Source organism: Staurois parvus, unplaced genomic scaffold (genome assembly GCF_062004578.1).
Source record: "Staurois parvus isolate SC_StPar_1 unplaced genomic scaffold, SC_StPar_1.0 ptg002035l, whole genome shotgun sequence".
Lineage (NCBI taxonomy): Eukaryota > Metazoa > Chordata > Amphibia > Anura > Ranidae > Staurois > Staurois parvus.
The window spans coordinates 14,438-32,059 of NW_028319831.1; the positions used below are offsets into that span (position 1 = coordinate 14,438).

A 17,622-nucleotide genomic window follows, 5' to 3' on the forward strand; every position below is an offset into this window, starting at 1 on the left:
CGCTCTGATGTGCCGTAGATCGCTGTGATGTGCTGTGGATCGCTCTGATGTTCTATAGATCGCTGTGATGTGCCGTAGATCACTCTGATGTTCTATAGATCGCTCTGATGTGCCGTAGATCACTCTGATGTGCCGTAGATCGCTCTGATGTGCCGTAGATCGCTCTGATGTTCTATAGATCGCTGTGATGTGCCGTAGATCACTCTGATGTTCTATAGATCGCTCTGATGTGCCGTAGATCGCTCTGAGTTCCAGCCATGTGACTTCCTCTTTCCTGCATAGGTATGCTGATTTGTAAAGCTCGCTGTAGGCGGTGGAGGAACTTGAGCAAACAGCCCGATTGTTGAAGGATCTTTCTTTTTCCGCCAGTCATGTTCACACGGAGGCGGGAGGACCACAAGCATGAATGTTTTTATCATTTTAAAGTGGAACTCCTTCCAAAACAATTCTCTTTACGTTTTGGCTACTTTGGGGAAGAGGTAGAACCCGTGTTGGCTGTTTAAGGCTTGTGTCTCAGTTGGGTAGATTTTCCCTTCGCTTCCTGTGGTGTCACCGGCACAAGGAAGAAAGAGATCCGCCCAGTGGAAACGTCGACAAAAATAAAATCTCAGGGAAGAACTCTTATAAATAGTCGGTTGGAGCTCTTTGACTTCCACTGAGTTGTATCTGTTTTGGGAAAATTGTTTTGGATGGAAATGTACAACCCAGCAGCTGGCCTTTTTGCCTTGTTGTAGATTCTATAGGGTTGTCTACTGGCATTGAAAGTGTGTCTAAACCCCAAAAACAAACGTGACACCTTGAAGTTTACTGTGATGGCTGCATTATCTTCACATTTTTTACATTTTTTTTTTTCCTTTGTTTTCAGTCTGGTGACCTTCCAATTAGCATTGTCACCCTAGGGCAGGAAGTGTGCTAACTCATCATACTGCATCTATGGACAAGGTTTTTGCTCTGAGAATAGGTGCAGGTACTCCCTCCATATCACTCCTTGTCTCCATCCCCTACCCCCTCTGAGCACCATCCCTTGGTTCCACCCACCTACCCTCCTCTGCGCACCATCCCTTGGTTCCACCCCATTACCCTCCTCTGATCACCATCCCTTGGTTCCACCCCCTACCCACCTCCGAGCACCATCCCTTGGTTCCACCCCCCTACCCTCCTCTGTGCACCATCCCTTGGTTCCACCCCCTACCCACCTCTGAGCACCATCCCTTGGTTCCACCCCCCCTACCCACCTCCGAGCACCATCCCTTGGTTTCACCCCCCACCCTCCTCTGAGCACCATCCCTTGGTTCCACCCCCCTACCCTCCTCTGAGCACCATCTCTTGGTTCCACCCCCTACCCTCCTCTGAGCACCATCCCTTGGTTCCACCCCCCTACCCTCCTCTGTGCACCATCCCTTGGTTCCACCCCCTACCCTCCTCTGTGCACCATCCCTTGGTTCCACCCCCTACCCTCCTCTGAGCACCATCCCTTGGTTTCACCTCCCTACCGTCCTATGAGCACCATCCCTTGGTTCCACCCCCCTACCCGCCTCTGCGCACCATCCCTTGGTTCCACCCCCCTACCCACCTCTGAGCACCATCCCTTGGTTCCACCCCCCTACCCACCTCTGAGTACCGTCCCTTGGTTCCACCCCCTACCCACCTCTGAGTACCGTCCCTTGGTTTCACCCCCCTATGTACCCATCTGCTGTAAGTACCTGTGTGCTGTAAGTAAATAGATGTCGGCTGTAAATAAGTACCTTTTGATCTAAATTTATGACGAAATTTGACTTTTAAGTAGATGTCAGAATTTTTTTCAATTCGCTTCCCAAAGTCAAAGTATTTTATTTTTTTTAAAAAGTCAATTGCTTTTGATAGGAAGTGCTTTAGCAAACAACATACACTATAATGCCAAAAGTATTGGTCGGCCGGCCTTTACCCGCACATGAACTTTAATGGCCCCCCAGTCTTAGTCCGTAGGGTTCAATATTGAGTTGGCCCCGCCCTTTCCATGCACATGACCTTTAATGGCCCCCCAGTCGTGGTCCGTAGGGTTCAATATTGAGTTGGCCCCGCCCTTTGCAGCTATAACAGCTTCAACTCTTCTGGGAAGGCCGTCCACAAGGTTTAGGAGGGTGTCTATGGGAAGGTTGGACCATTCTTCCAGAAGCACATTTGTCAGGTCAGGCACTGATGTCGGGGGAGGAGGCCTGGCTTGCAGTCTCCGCTCTAATTCATCCCAAAGGTGTTCTATGGGGTTGAGGTCAGGACTCTGCAGGCCAGTCAAGTTCCTCCACCCCAAACTGGCTCCTCCATGTCTTTATGGACCTTGCTTTGTGCACTGGTGTGCAGTCATGTTGGAACAGGAAGGGGCCATCCCCAAACTCTTCCCACAAAGTTGGGAGCATGAAATTGTCCAAAATGTCTTCGTATGCTGACACCTTAAGAGTTCCTTTCACTGGAACTAGAGGGCCAAGCCCAACCACTGAAAAAGAACCCCACACCATAATCCCCCCTCCACCAAACTTCACACTTGGTACAATGCAGTCAGGCAAGTACCGTTCTCCTGGCCACCGCCAAACCCAGACACATCCATCGGATTGCCAGACAGAGAAGTGTGATTGATCACTCCAGAGAACACGTCTCCATGCTCTAGAGTCCAGTGGCGGCGTGCTTTACACCACGGCATCTGACGCTTTGCATTGCACTTGGTGATGGAAGGCTTGGATGCAGCTGCTCAGCCATGGAAACCCATTCCATGAAGCTCTCTACACACTGTTGTTGGGCTCATCTGAAGGACACACCAAGTTTGGAGGTCTTTAGCTATTGACTCTGCAGACAGTTGGCGACTTCTGCGCACTGTGCACTTCAGCATGCGCTGACTCCGCCCTGTCATGTGACGTGGCCTACCACTTGGTGGCTGAGTGGCTGTTGTTCCCAGTTGCTTCCACGTTGTTATAATCCCACTAACAGTTGAGCGTGGAATATTTAGCAGCCAGGAAATGTCACGGATGGACTTATTGCACAGGTGGCCACCTATCACGGGACCACGCTTGGAGTCACTGAGCTCCTGAGAGCGACCCATTCTTTCACCAATGTTTGTAGAAGCCGTCTGCATGCCTTGGGGCTTGATTGTATACACCTGTGTCCATGGGGGGGATTGGAGCACCTGAATCACATGATTGGGAGGGGATTGGAACACCTGAATCACATGATATGGAGGTGATTGGAACACCTGAATCCCATGATTGGGAGGGGGATCTGAACACCTGAATCCCATGATTGGGAGGGGATTGGAACCCCTGAATCCCATGATTGGGAGGGGATTGGAACCCCTGAATCCCTTGATTGGGAGGGGATTGGAACACCTGAATCCCATGATTGGGAGGGGATTGGAACCCCTGAATCCCATGATTGGGAGGGGATTGGAACCCCTGAATCCCATGATTGGGAGGGGATTGGAACACCTGAATCCCATGATTGGGAGGGGATTGGAACACCTGAATCCCATGATTGGGAGGGCGGGGACAATACTTTTGGCAATATAGTGTATACTTTAATTGTAACTTAGCAGATCCTTTAGGGCTCGTTCACACTTGACTGTTTTACCAACTCTTGCCAAACGCCCCTATAGCGTTTGGCAAGCGTTGGTCCGGCGTTTGCGGAGTGTTTTTTAACGCTCGGCAAACGCTCCACTTCAGCGGCGGTTGCTAGGCGTTTGGCGAGCGTTAAAAACGCCTATAATGAAGTTTGAATGGTGTTACCTCTCCGCAAACGCCCCACAACCGCGTCGCAACCGCACTGCAAACGCCGGCCGGGCGTTTGCAGAGCGGCACCATAGACTAGAATAGGAGGCTTCAACATCTCCTGACTCGACCAGAGGCGTCCGTTTTGCCGCGACGCTGACGCTCCCGTTGGAACAGCACCATGTGCTGCAATGTGCAGAATTATCGGAGGCGTTTGGGAAGCGGTAAAAACACTTCCCAAACGCCTTTCTGCCGCCTGCACACAACGCTAGTGTGAACGCAGCCTTACACATTTTTACACTTAATGCTGTCATTTTAGTATATTCAGCAGCTGAATATTCTTAGATCTGAATCCAATGATTGGGAGGGCTGGCCCAATACTTTTGGCAATATAGTGTATCTTTCGGTGACCCCCGGTTCACATCTGTGCGGGTGGTGCCGCTGCGGATCCGCACAAAAATCCGTACAGCCGCACCACCCGCACAGAGAAATGCGGACCCACGGGCGGGTGCCATTAGTTCTAATGGCAGGCCACTTTCACTGGAAAACGCAGCCGTACTGGGAACCTCGGCTGCGTTTTCCAAAGAAGTGCCGGGACTTCTCCCCTGCGTGTCACGGGAGTCCATTCAAATGAATGGGCTCTTGTGACCGTGCAAAACGTGGCCCGCACGGCCGCATAGTTGTGAACCGGGGGTCAGGGTTTACATCTGCTTGTTGAACAGTCCTGCTCCTGTACTTCAAATTATGCAAACCCCCCCTCCAGGGGCGGACTGACAACTCATGGAGCCCCCGGGCAATAGGGGATCATGGGGCCCCTGTGTCCTTGCCCAAACTCAAAAAAGCCTATGAAAAAGGTACCAGGGGCATCTCATGGGGCCCCCTACTGACCCCAGGCCCTCGGGCAGTGCCTGAGTTTCCAAATGGTCAGTCCGCCCCTGGATTGCTCTGATGTGCTCTAGATCGCTCTGATGTGCCGTAGATCACTCTGATGTGCCGTAGATCGCTCTGATGTGCCGTAGAGCGCTCTGATGTGCTGTGGATCGCTCTGATGTGCCATAGATCGCTCTGATGTGCCGTAGATCGCTCTGATGTGCTCTAGATCACTCTGATGTGCCGTAGAGCGCTCTGATGTGCTGTGGATCGCTCTGATGTGCCATAGATCGCTCTGATGTGCTCTAGATCACTCTGATGTGCCGTAGAGCGCTCTGATGTGCTGTGGATCGCTCTGATGTGCCATAGATCGCTCTGATGTGCCGTAGATTGCTCTGATGTGCTCTAGATCACTCTGATGTGCCGTAGAGCGCTCTGATGTGCTCTGGATCGCTCTGATGTGCCATAGATCGCTCTGATGTGCCGTAGATTGCTCTGATGTGCTCTAGATCACTCTGATGTGCTGTAGATCTCTCTGATGTGCTGTGGATCGCTCTGATGTGCCGTAGATCGCTCTGATGTGCCGTAGATCGCTCTGATGTGCTGTAGATCGCTCTGATGTGCTGTGGATCGCTCTGATGTGCCGTAGATCACTCTGATGTGCCGTAGAGCGCTCTGATGTGCTGTGGATTGCTCTGATGTGCTGTAGACCCCGGGCCCTCGGGCACTGCCCTAGTGCTCGAATGGTCAGTCCACCCCTGCCCCCCTCTAAATCTGACTACGCTCATGCTCAGGCGTCAATGTTGGCTCATACAGTTGGGAGATTTGCCAAAGAAGCGTAGAAGATTTTAGTACAAACAAAAGTATTTTATTTACAAAGCTGCTCATTTCAGCGGCTCTCCTGACACCGTGACACCGACAGATTTGACAAAAGGCAGCTACACGCTTTGAGCTGAGAAGCGGCCTGGGGGAGGAAGCGTCACGTGCCGGGATGAATTATTTGCCAGTCTTGTAACATTTTGCCTCCCAGTGTGCTTTAATCCTAATGGGAAGCTCGGCGGCTGAGCGGGAGCTCGCTGCGTTGTGTTACTATGGTTGTCACCATGGCTGCAAGTGTAGCCAACCGAGAGTAGGACACAGGTGAGGCCACGCCAAATACAAGTAACTCCTTCTTCTGGTTTTTTTTTGTTTTGGTTTTTTTTTCCTTCTCTTTTAATAACAGGCTTTACCGGGGCCAGCTGGTCTGTGCGGCGCTCCTCTGTCATTTGATGGGTGACGTTTTGCACATTGTTATTGTCGCAGCTAATTAATACTCAAAGATGGAGAACTCTCCTCTCCTCTTCGCTGGACTGCTCAGCTGTCTTCGGTCCGTCAGTGCCAAATCGGGGATTGTGATCGAGCCAGTTGGCTTAGAGTGAGCCTGTGTCACGGCGATGTGAATCAATAGTTCAAGCTGAAGTTAAATCTGCTTTTATCACCCCCCCCCCTCCAATCAGCATGCTAATGACATTTTTAAACTGTTTCACATACCTTGTTTTAGACCGTCAGTGATGTCATCACTGGGTCTCTGTGCTCCCCTATGCAATGCAGGCGGATCAAACTGCTGCGTGCAGGACTTTTCAAACCTGCAGCGTGAACAGTAACATAGAATTTAATGGAGGAAATTCATTTCAAGCGCTTTTGTTGTCCTGGAAGGGGCCTAAATTCCCGCATGCTGCATCTTTGGTGCAGTTTTTCAAAAGGCACCTTCCATTGTAAGCAAGGGCGGACTGACCATTTGAGCACTCCACTTGAGTAGAGTAGGTTACTATGTCCTCCTAGTGTAGAGTAGGTTACTATGTCCTCCTAGTGTAGAGTAGGTTACTATGTCCTCCTAGTGTAGAGTAGGTTACTATGTCCTCCTAGTGTAGAGGTGGTTACTATGTCCTCCTAGTGTAGAGTAGGTTACTATGTCCTCCTAGTGTAGAGGTGGTTACTATGTCCTCCTAGTGTAGAGTAGGTTACTATGTCCTCCTAGTGTAGAGTAGGTTACTATGTCCTCCTAGTGTAGAGTAGGTTACTATGTCCTCCTAGTGTAGAGGTAGGTTACTATGTCCTCCTAGTGTAGAGTAGGTTACTATGTCCTCCTAGTGTAGAGTAGGTTACTATGTCCTCCTAGTGTAGAGTAGGTTACTATGTCCTCCTAGTGTAGAGGTGGTTACTATGTCCTCCTAGTGTAGAGTAGGTTACTATGTCCTCCTAGTGTAGAGTAGGTTACTATGTCCTCCTAGTGTAGAGTAGGTTACTATGTCCTCCTAGTGTAGAGTAGGTTACTATGTCCTCCTAGTGTAGAGGTGGTTACTATGTCCTCCTAGTGTAGAGTAAGTTACTATGTCCTCCTAGCAGGGGCGGACTGACCATTTGGAAACTCAGGCACTGCCCGAGGGCCCGGGGTCAGTAGGGGGCCCCATGAGATGCCCCTGGTACCTTTTTCATAGGCTTTTTTGAGTTTGGGCAAGCATACAGGGACCCCATTAACCCCTATTGCCTGGGGGCCCCATGATTTGTCAGTCCACCCCTGCCTCCTAGTGTAGAGTAGGTTACTATGTCCTCCTAGTGTAGAGTAGGTTACTATGTCCTCCTAGCAGGGGCGGACTGACCATTTGTAAACTCAGGCACTGCCCGAGGGCCCGGGGTCAGTAGGGGGGCTCATGAGATGCCCCTGGTACCTTTCATTGGCTTTTTCATAGGCTTTTTGGGTGTGGGCAAGGACACATGGGCCCCATAATCCCCTATTGCCTGGGGGCCCCATGAGTTGTCAGTCCGCCCCTGATTGTAAGTCAATGGGAAAGCAAAAGTGCATCAGTGTGAAGGGGGGGGGTGGAGGGTGGGCCCTTACTGTAATTAGTTGATACAGCTTGGTCACCAACACCCCTCCACAGGCCTGCGGATTGGTCACCAACACCCCTCCACAGGTCTGCTGATTGGTTACCAACACCCCTCCACAGGCCTGCTGATTGGACTATACGTAGCATCATGACACGGAGGAGGTACACTGCATCGCATACTAGCACATTATGACAGACTTACCTTGAAACGAATCCTTCCCGCGGCGTGCTGTCACTCCTGACAGGTCTTTCAACTTCTCCTGGTCTTCCTTCCGGGTTCGTGGGCTCCGGGCCATTTGACTGGCCGAGCCACGATGACGTCACTCCTGCGAATGTGCACTGAAGTCACGGGCGCAGCACAGAGCTCTGGAGGGACAGCCAGTGGTGTATTTAGGTTTTTTGCTGCCCTACGCAACACAAAAACCAGTTATCCCCGGGAACAACAGTCATGCTTTGCCACCCTCCTGCAGCAAGCGGCCTCTTTCGGATCCCATGTGGCAGAGTGGAGCTCATGCAGTGCCTCCCGGGTCCCCATCCTCATGTGAGTCGTTTCTTCCGGGGGGTGGCCCCGCCCCTCTGAAAGATGCCGCCCAAGGCAAACGCCTTGTTTGCTTCGTGGTAAATACGTCCCTGGGGACGACATGAGTATGGACAGGAGCAACTTTGACAAGGGCCAAATTGTAATGGCTAGAGCGTCTCCAAAATGGCAGCTCTTGTGGGATGTTCCCAGTCTGCAGTGGTCAGAACTGACCAAAAGAGGTCCAAGGAAGGAAAACCAGTGAACCGGTGGCAGGGTCACGGGCGGCCAAGTCTCAGTGATGCTCGTGGGGAGTGAAGGCTGGTCCATGTAGGCCAATCCAATGGAAGAGCTACTGGAGCTCAAATTGCTGAAAAAGTGAATGCTGGTTCTGATAGAAAGGTGTCAGAACACACAGAGCATCGTAGTTTGTTGTGTATTGGGCTGTGTAGCTACAGACCAGTCAGGTTGCCCATGCTGACCAGTGTCCACAGCCAAAGGCACCTACAATGGGCATCAGAACTGGACCATGGAGCAATGGAAGAAGGTGCCCTGGTCTGATGGACCATGTTTTCTTCTCCATCATGCGGATGGCCGGGTGTGTGTGAATCACTTACCTGGGGAAGAGATGGCACCAGGAGGGAAAGAAGGCAAGCTGGCGGAGGGATTGTGATGCTTTGTCTAGTGGAGTTCATGCCTTGATGGTTCAGGTCTGTTTTGCTGGCAGCAAGGGGACCTACTCAATATTAGGTGGGTGGTCATAATGTAATGGTGGAGGCATTGTGATGCTTTGTCTAGTGGAGTTCATGCCTTGATGGTTCAGGTCTGTTTTACTGGCAAAAGGGGGACCTTCTCAATATTAGGTGGGTGGTCGTAACGTAATGGTAGGTGGACATAATGTTATGGCTGATCAATAATAATAATGCCCACGAAGGAATGTTTCCTGAACATGCGCTCTCCTTTGTGCAAAATGTTGTCAGTGTCCCAACATGTTTCACTCTGTCTGTAATGAATGAGCGATGACATACTGAATTGTTTTGTCACCATTAACCCAAAGACTTCAGTAAACATCCAGAATAATGGCAAACTCTGGAATTATTTGTTTGGGGGGAAAAAAAATTGACGAACATTTGCAATGTTTGCGTGTAGATTACAGGAGATAATAGCAGAACTTGAGAGATTGACAATCGAGAGACCTTAACTCGCCTGCCCCAGGCGTGGAGCCGTCTATATATGGGGCCCAAGATTGTTGAACAAGACAAGTGTGTTCCTGGGACTGTTCTCTCTGCACTCCCACTGTCTGTATGGAGCATTAACAGTCAATGGCCAGAGATCCAGCAGGTGGGAAATATATATCCGTTCAATTAATCTCTGATAAAGAAGAGTGTTTATCCAGCAAAACACAGACATAGGTCCATCCTGTTCAACAAAAAGACAAGGATAAACTCATTACAAACCTTTCCTATGTAGCACCATCCTAGTAGGCTAGGAGGGGGTAGCTGAATATTTTTATAGGTAGAGAGGCTGAGCAACAGCCTAGGTGATAGTCAGGGGGGGGGGGGTCACATTTGAGTCAGGGCTGAGAGGCTCTGCAGATCAGTTCCCTGATACCTCCCCCTGATCTAAAGATTTGGAGAAGTCTCTAGAAAGCAGTGGGCAGGGGTGAGGAGGGGCTGGTCTGCACACTCAAGGGACTCTGGCCAATCCCCAAGCAGGAGGCCTGGAATGGGACCAGAGCAGGTCTTAAGTATGCCTGAGCCTGCTCAGCAGCAGGAGAGTTCGGGTGGAAGATGTGAGGAAGGCTGCGATGCAGGAGCTTGGGAGGGGGCCCAGTGGAAAAAGGCCTACCTACAGGCTGGGACATGGACAGGAGGATCGCTCGGCCTCACCAGCCTCCAGAGCGAGGACCAGCTGTAGAGCCAGGAAAGGAGCCAGCCCAGCAGAAGGACTGCAGGCAGCCACCTACCTAAACCAACTCACAGGACAGAGACTGAGCGAGTAATCCTACACCACTGGGCCAGTTAGGGAGAAAAGAGCACTCTGGTGGGAAACCTGATTAACTCCTTACGAAGGACTGTTCATCTGAAAGTGGCAGGCACTGGATTGGATCCCCTTGCCCAGAAATTCCCTCAGGCTGCTGGATAAGAAGACAATTTATCTGGATTGTGGGGTGATACACCAGGGGAGACTGGAGAGCTCTCCAAGAAGAGTTTTGCTGTGTAGAGTCTTGTACATAGTTTTTGGGGGTTTTTTAGCTTGAGGTAAAAAAAAAACCTCTTATTAAACCAAATCTGGAGATGGTTTATAAGAGGTTTTTTTTTTTTTACCCCCATGACTCTACACAGCAAAACTCTTCTTGGAGAGCTCACCAGTCTCCCATGGTGTATCACCCCACAATCCAGATAAATCGTCTTCTTATCCAGCAGCCTGAGGGAATTCCTGGGCAAAGGGATCCAGTGCCTGCCACTTTCCAATGAACAGTCCTGGGTAAGGAGTTAATCAGGTTTCCCACCAGAGTGCTCTTTTTTTCCTTAAGTGGCCCAGTGGTGTAGGATTACTCACTCTGTCCTGTGAGCTGGTTTAGGTAGGTGGCTGCCTAAATGCCTTCTGCTGGGATGGCTCCTTTCCTAGCTCTACAGGTGGTCCTCGCTTTGGAGGCCGGTGAGCCTGAGATATCATCCTGTCCATGTCCCAGCCTGTAGGTAGGCCCTTTTCCACTGGGCCCCCTTCCAAGCTCCTGCATTTCAGGTCTCAGGGAACCCTGACTATAATCAATTGATTGGGGACAATGCCCCTTGCATACTGTTGATATGTAGGTGGGGTGCGGCGATCAGGGGCGGACTGACAACTCATGGGGCCCCCGGGCAATAGGGGATCATGGGGCCCCTGTGTCTTCGCCCACACTCAAACCACACCCAAAAAATCCAATGAAAGGTACCAGGGGCATCTCATGGGGCCCGAGTTCCCAAATGGTCAGTCCGCCCCTGGCGGCGATAACACACATAGTCCAACGGCGAAGAACTTGTATTGAAATAATGCAAAGACAGTTCATAATAAATCCGGTGGGAAGACAACCTAACTGGGAACACTCACAGGTTCAACAATGTGTATAGAACAGGTTTCAGCCGAACTGACAGCACCTGTTAGGAGGGGCTGAGTGTGGCCTGGCCATCTCATGCCAAAGCGTGAAGATGCCCAGAGAAGTTGCGAGCGCTACGTTTTGCCTCCTCATCAGGAACCTTTCCCTGCTGCTAGTTCTGTCCCTACCAGGCGGAGTACCTGGCCCTACTCTTAAATTGCAGTGCGCTGTGGAAGAGCGCCATCTGCACTGGAAGAGGTAGGCTGCGCCTGCGCACAGGTAGGCGAGGGGAAGGATGCCCTCCCACCCCCACCTTACATTGGTGGCCAGTAGGAAAGATGCGCCCACAACAGTGGTGGGCAAAATGTCCCCTTACAGACCTCTACAAAGACCATTGGTGTCCTGCCTCTTGGTCTGCCGGGACTATGCAGGCACCATTAGATAGGAGGTCTATCAGCCGCAGCTCAAGGAACTTCTAGAAACCTCTGGAGGAACCCTAGTGGAGAATAGGTGGTCTATGATGTCCTTTGTATAATTTAATAGCCAGTATTTTGTGTATTTAAAAACATATCAAGCATTTTGTAGGCAAGCTACATAGTTGGCTAGAAACTTCCCCTGAGAAAGTCCACATTTTTACAGCATTTACTGTAAAAAAGCCTTTCTCGAGGTGGAGGTTCAAACATAATTCCAGGGAAAATAAAAACAAAAACAACCTTGCAGTGGGCACCCTCCAACACTGCAAGGGTTAATTTGATTGTTATGTCTAGGAGAGAGTTGAAGAGGCTGTTTCCCTTACCTGATCCCTTACTCTAGTGCTCTTCTCCTTCCTTCGAAGCTCAGGTCTGTGGACGGGGCCTTTGTGTCATCACATTTCAAACAGGCACATCAACCCTGTATGGTACACGGAGGAGGCAGGAGTAAAACCGGAACCATTTTTTTTTCTGGCTTTTGTGTCCCATTGATGAGATTTCCCTTCATTTCCTGTCCTGCATATGCAAAAAGAATTGAGAGAATATCTCCCTAAAGTGAGGGAACTTCCTCTTACTCAAGGTCCATACTGCTATGTGTTGGGAATGCAAGCAAAATTTACTGACACACCCTTTAGTAGATGTGCGGTGGTGCCATTAATTGTTAATGGCTCCCCCATGCATCTGCTAATGCGCGCATTTTCGTGTTCGCCAAACCGCATGGTGCTGTAGCACTATGCGGTTCAGCGCTATGTATTTTTTAAAAAGACTCAGGACTTCTTTCGGTGTGTTTCTTGTGTGTAGGGCAGTCTGTTGAAATTAACGGGCTGCCCTTCATGTGACGTGTGGGAACACGCAGAAAACGCACATGCACTCGGTCGCAGCTGTAGTTGCCTTAAGGTGGGAACAGGGGCGGACTGACCATTTGGAAACTCAGGCACTGCCCGAGGGCCCGGGGTCAGTAGGGGACCCCATGAAATGCCCCTGGTACCTTTTTCATAGGCTTTTTTGAGTTTGGGCAAGGACACAGGGGCCCCATGATCCCCTATTGCCCGGGGCCCCATGAGTTGTCAGTCCGCCCCTGGGTGGGAATACACGATTAAAAAATCGTCCGATTGGTCATCCGACGACCAAGAGGCGTTCGTACGTTGGTCGAAATCGTGGCCCACATTAACCAATTTTAAAAAATCGTTCGCCGGGCAATATGTAGTGTTGACGTTTTCCGTACAAGTGGAAGCGATGTGGTGTGCGTGTGACCTTGTAGCCACGCCCTTCCGGCCAGAACGAATGATATACACAACAATTACCAGCAATGAGTATAATATCGTTTATTATATGACCTATATACATAGTGATACATTAAATATAAAATGCAGAATTCCGGTGTCATGATCTCATTAGGCCGATCTACTTTTAACATTTGGATTTTTCGTTCGTGTTTACGAAGATTCTTTGGACATGAACATCCGGGTCATCTTCTGTTTCCGCTCATGCGTGATAGCGTTTGATAGATTTTTTTTCGTACGACCGTCATACCACCGCATGGAAAATCAATCGTTCGTATGAAAAATTTTTCACTGTTGTTCAACCAGATTTTTTCATTCACAATATTGTTATCGGTTAAAACATCCTGCTCACCAACACAGAGAAAATCGTTCGATCAGTGGTTTTGGGAAATTTTTTGTACGATATTCTTATCGTGTGTACGAGGCCAGGGGCGGACTGACAACTCATGGGGCCCCCGGGCAATAGGGGATCATGGGGCCCCTGTGTCCTTGCCCAAACTCAAAAAAGTATGGAAAAGGTACCAGGGGCATCTCATGGGGCCCCCTACTGACCCCGGGCCCTCGGGCAGTGCCCGAGTTTCCATACGGTCAGTCCGCCCCTGTACGAGGCATAAGACTCTAGAACAAATGTCTCCCCACCTCCTGTTCTGGTGACAGCTGGTAAATGCTGGATTTCCAATTATTGTCTGTCCAGGTGCCAATGGTCTCCAAGACAAATAGAGACCGGGACGGGAACAGCAATAAAAACCCAATAGAGGTTCTGACTGTTGCCTACTCTATCCAACACTAAAATAATATTTGCTACGGTAACACTTTAGGAGATTTAAGGTTTTCATCCATCCTATCCCCTCGACGTGTGAGACATCTTGTTGTGTGTGATTTACATCTGGAGATTCAATTCTCCTTGCTGCCTCGGCTGAGTCTAGTGAAATTAATTGTCTCTCTGATGATTCTCATTGTAGAGGAAACACCCTGGGAGTTTGCACCTCCGGGGGGTACACAAGCATGGAGGCAGATGTTCTCGCTGTGTTGTCAGCCTAGTCATTTTATTGTATTTACTTCAGACACGACAATGAAATATATGTATGCGATGTAACTTCTTGTGTATAGGTGGTTGTAGATGGGAAGAAAATATAATAGGATGCCTTTGTGCACCCTCCAGCCTCACACCAAATATATTGTTCTAGAATGGGAATGTTCAGTCATCTCAACAGTCAAAAAAATGACTGCGGACTCTTTATTTTTCACACCCATGTCCTCAAGGGTTGACCCATCCAAAGCTACTCTTTTAGGTTTTGGTAGATGCTGGAGAGTCAAACCACTTGACCGTTTCTCATGTCTACCGGGCACTCTATTGGCGAGACGTCAGTGCTAAGTTTTAGAGTCTGTAACATGAGGAGTTCTTATGATTTCAGTTGGATTTTTTAATTATTTGATGTAGTGTCCTCCTAGTGTAGAGTAGGTTACTATGTCCTCCTAGTGTAGAGTAGGTTACTATGTCCTCCTAGTGTAGAGTAGGTTACTATGTCCTCCTAGTGTAGAGTAGGTTACTATGTCCTCCTAGTGTAGAGTAGGTTACTATGTCCTCCTAGTGTAGAGTAGGTTACTATGTCCTCCTAGCAGGGGCGGACTGACTATTTGGAAACTCAGGCACTGCCCGAGGGCCCGAGGGCCCGGGGTCAGTAGGGGGCCCCATGAGATGCCCCCGGTACCTTTTTCATAGGCTTTTTTGAGTTTGGGCAAGGATACAGGGGCCCCACTAAGCCCGGGGGCCCCATGAGTTGTCAGTCTGCCCCTGACTCCTAGTGTAGAGTAGGTTACTGTGTCCTCCTAGTGTAGAGTAGGTTACTGTGTAGATTTAGTTAGCTCCATTGTAACAGAGGAGCAGGGGTTGATTATTTAGGGCTGCTCAGTGTTTCACAGGAGACTGCTCTGTTATTTCTTCCTATCTTCTAGAGCAGGGGTCTCCAGACTTTCTAAGCAAGGGCCAGTTTACTGTCCTTCAAACTTTAGGGGTCCAGACTGTGGCTAGCGGGAGTAGAAAATGTCCTGATGCTCCATCATTGGTGGCAGTAGAAGGAATAACTCCCCATCATTGGTATCAGTGGGAGGAATAGTGCTCAACATTGGTGTTAGTGGGAGGAATAATGGCCCATTATTGGTACTAGTGAATGGAATAGCGCCATCATTCATATTAGTGGGAGGAATAGTGCCCCATCATTGGTATCAGTGGGAGGAATAGTGCCCCATCATTGGTATCAGTGGGAGGAATAGTGCCCCATCATTGGTATCAGTGGGAGGAATAGTGCCCCATCATTGGTATCAGTGGGAGGAATAGTGCCCCATCATTGGTATCAGTGGGAGGAATAGTGCCCCATCGTTGGTGTCAGTGGGAGGAATAGTGCCCATCATTGGTATCAGTGGGAGGAATAGTGCCCCATCATTGGTGTCAGTGGGAGGAATAGTGCTCCATCATTGGTATCAGTGGGAGGAATAGTGCTCCATCATTGGTATCAGTGGGAGGAATAGTGCCCCATCATTGGTATCAGTGGGAGGAATAGTGCCCCGTCATTGGTATCAGTGGAAGGAATAGTGCCCCATCATTGGTATCAGTGGGAGGAATAGTGCCCCATCATTGGTGTCAGTGGGAGGAATAGTGCCCCATCATTGGTATCAGTGGGAGGAATAGTGCCCCATCATTGGTATCAGTGGGAGGAATAGTGCCCCATCATTGGTATCAGTGGGAGGGATAGTGGCCCATCATTGGTATCAGTGGGAGGAATAGTGCCCCATCATTGATATCAGTAGGAGGAATAGTGCCCCATCATTGGTGTCAGTGGGAGGAATAGTGCCCCATCATTGGTGTCAGTGGGGAGGAATAGTGCTCCATCATTGGTATCAGTGGGAGGAATAGTGCCCCATCATTGGTATCAGTGGGAGGAATAGTGCTCCATCATTGGTGTCAGTGGAAGGAATAGCGTCCCATCATTGGTATCAGTGGGAGGAATAGTGCTCCATCATTGGTGTCAGTGGGAGGAATAGTGCCCCATCATTGGTATCAGTGGGAGGAATAGTGTCCCATCATTGGTATCAGTGGGAGGAATAGTGCCCCATCATTGGTATCAGTGGGAGGAATAGTGTCCCATCATTGGTATCAGTGGGAGGAATAGTGCCCCATCAATGGTATCAGTGGGAGGAATAGTGCCTCATCATTGGTGTCAGTGGGAGGAATAGTGCCCCATCATTGGTGTCAGTGGGGAGGAATAGTGCTCCATCATTGGTGTCAGTGGAAGGAATAGTGCCCCATCATTGGTGTCAGTGGGGAGGAATAGTGCTCCATCATTGGTGTCAGTGGAAGGAATAGTGCCCCATCATTGGTGTCAGTGGGAGGAATAGTGTCCCATCATTGGTATCAGTGGGAGGAATAGTGCCCCATCATTGGTGTCAGTGGGAGGAATAGTGCCCCATCATTGGTATCAGTGGGAGGAATAGTGCCCCGTCATTGGTGTCAGTGGGAGGAATAGTGCCTCATCATTGGTGTCAGTGGGAGGAATAGTGCCCCATCATTGGTGTCAGTGGGAGGAATAGCGCCCCATCATTGGTATCAGTGGGAGGAATAGTACCCCATCATTGGTATCAGTGGGAGGAATAGTACCCATAGCACTAATCACCAAAAATGACTTGATTACAGGGATGTGATCAGGCTGTTTTTTGGTGAAACACGTTGAGGTGGTGGTCCATGGTTGGCGACATTATGAAGCTGTATTGGTTACGATTGAATAAAGATCGTAATATTTAAATCGGCTCTAAAAGTGCTTAAAATTTTCTTTTATAATTTGTATAAGACTGATAAATACTTTACAAAAAGGACATGTGCCTTTTAAGCATGTAAAATGGTGACCTCCGCCATGTCTGTTCTAATGACCAGCGTGTGCGCACCATCCGCCATTATTCAGCTGTAACATGCTAGGTAACAACGTGTGATTAGAGCTCCATTTTCTTTTTTATTTCCACTTATTATTCTCCCAGTAGTCCCAACTTTGTCAACAAAACCTTCCGGTAATTAACAGTCTCCTATCTTTATTTTTTTTCTTCTTCACGAAAGCATGCCCCAACACGCATTGTATTCCTTAATTTCTACCCTCAGACAGCATTCAGACTAATTATTTCTCTGCGTTATCATAGCCTCCAACTTGTCATCATTTCCACTGGCTTTCAGGAGACTGCAAATTAACGAGGAGACATGGGCAAACAAGGACCTAATTTGTTTATAGATCAAATAAATGAGGAGAAAAAAAATATATATTGTCCATAGGTTATGATTTCCACAAGCGATGCAACATATTAGAATTTGGCTTGTGTTGGCACAATACCGGGTTGGCCTGGAGAGATGGAGAGCTTCGAGCAGCCTAGAGAATCGAGCAATAGAAGTTCAGAGGAGGACGGATTGTCCTTTGTGCCTTATTGGTCTGTTCGGGCAAGGGGCGGACTGACCACTTGGGAACTCGGGCACTGCCCGAGGGCCCGGGGTCAGTAGGGGGCCCCATGAGATGCCCCTTGGTACCTTTTTATAGGCTTTTGTGGGTGTGGTTTGAGTGTGGGCGAGGACACAGGGGCCCCAGTATCCCCTATTGCCCGGGGGCCCCATGAGTTGTCAGTCCGCCCCTGGTTCGGGCCTAGCATGTGTGCCATTGTGAGCTTCGCAAGAAGCAGTCTGAACCTGCCTAGTGTCCTGGCTGGAGCATATCCAGCATAATCTACCCAGGGGTCTCAAAACTTTCTAAGCAAAGGGTCACTGTGCTTTC

The 17,622-nt window shown here is 49.5% G+C and overlaps 1 protein-coding gene across 1 annotated transcript in view; it reads left to right on the forward strand.

The window, feature by feature from the left end:
* The first annotated feature begins 7,782 nt into the window (after positions 1 to 7,782).
* LOC149432949 (tumor protein p73-like) overlaps positions 7,783 to 17,622 on the forward strand; it is a 154,370-nt gene continuing 144,530 nt past the window's right edge. Inside the window, exon 1 of the mRNA XM_089664777.1 lies at positions 7,783 to 8,009. Coding sequence (XP_089520903.1) covers positions 7,783 to 8,009 — 227 coding nt within the window. The remainder of the gene's footprint in view (positions 8,010 to 17,622) is intronic.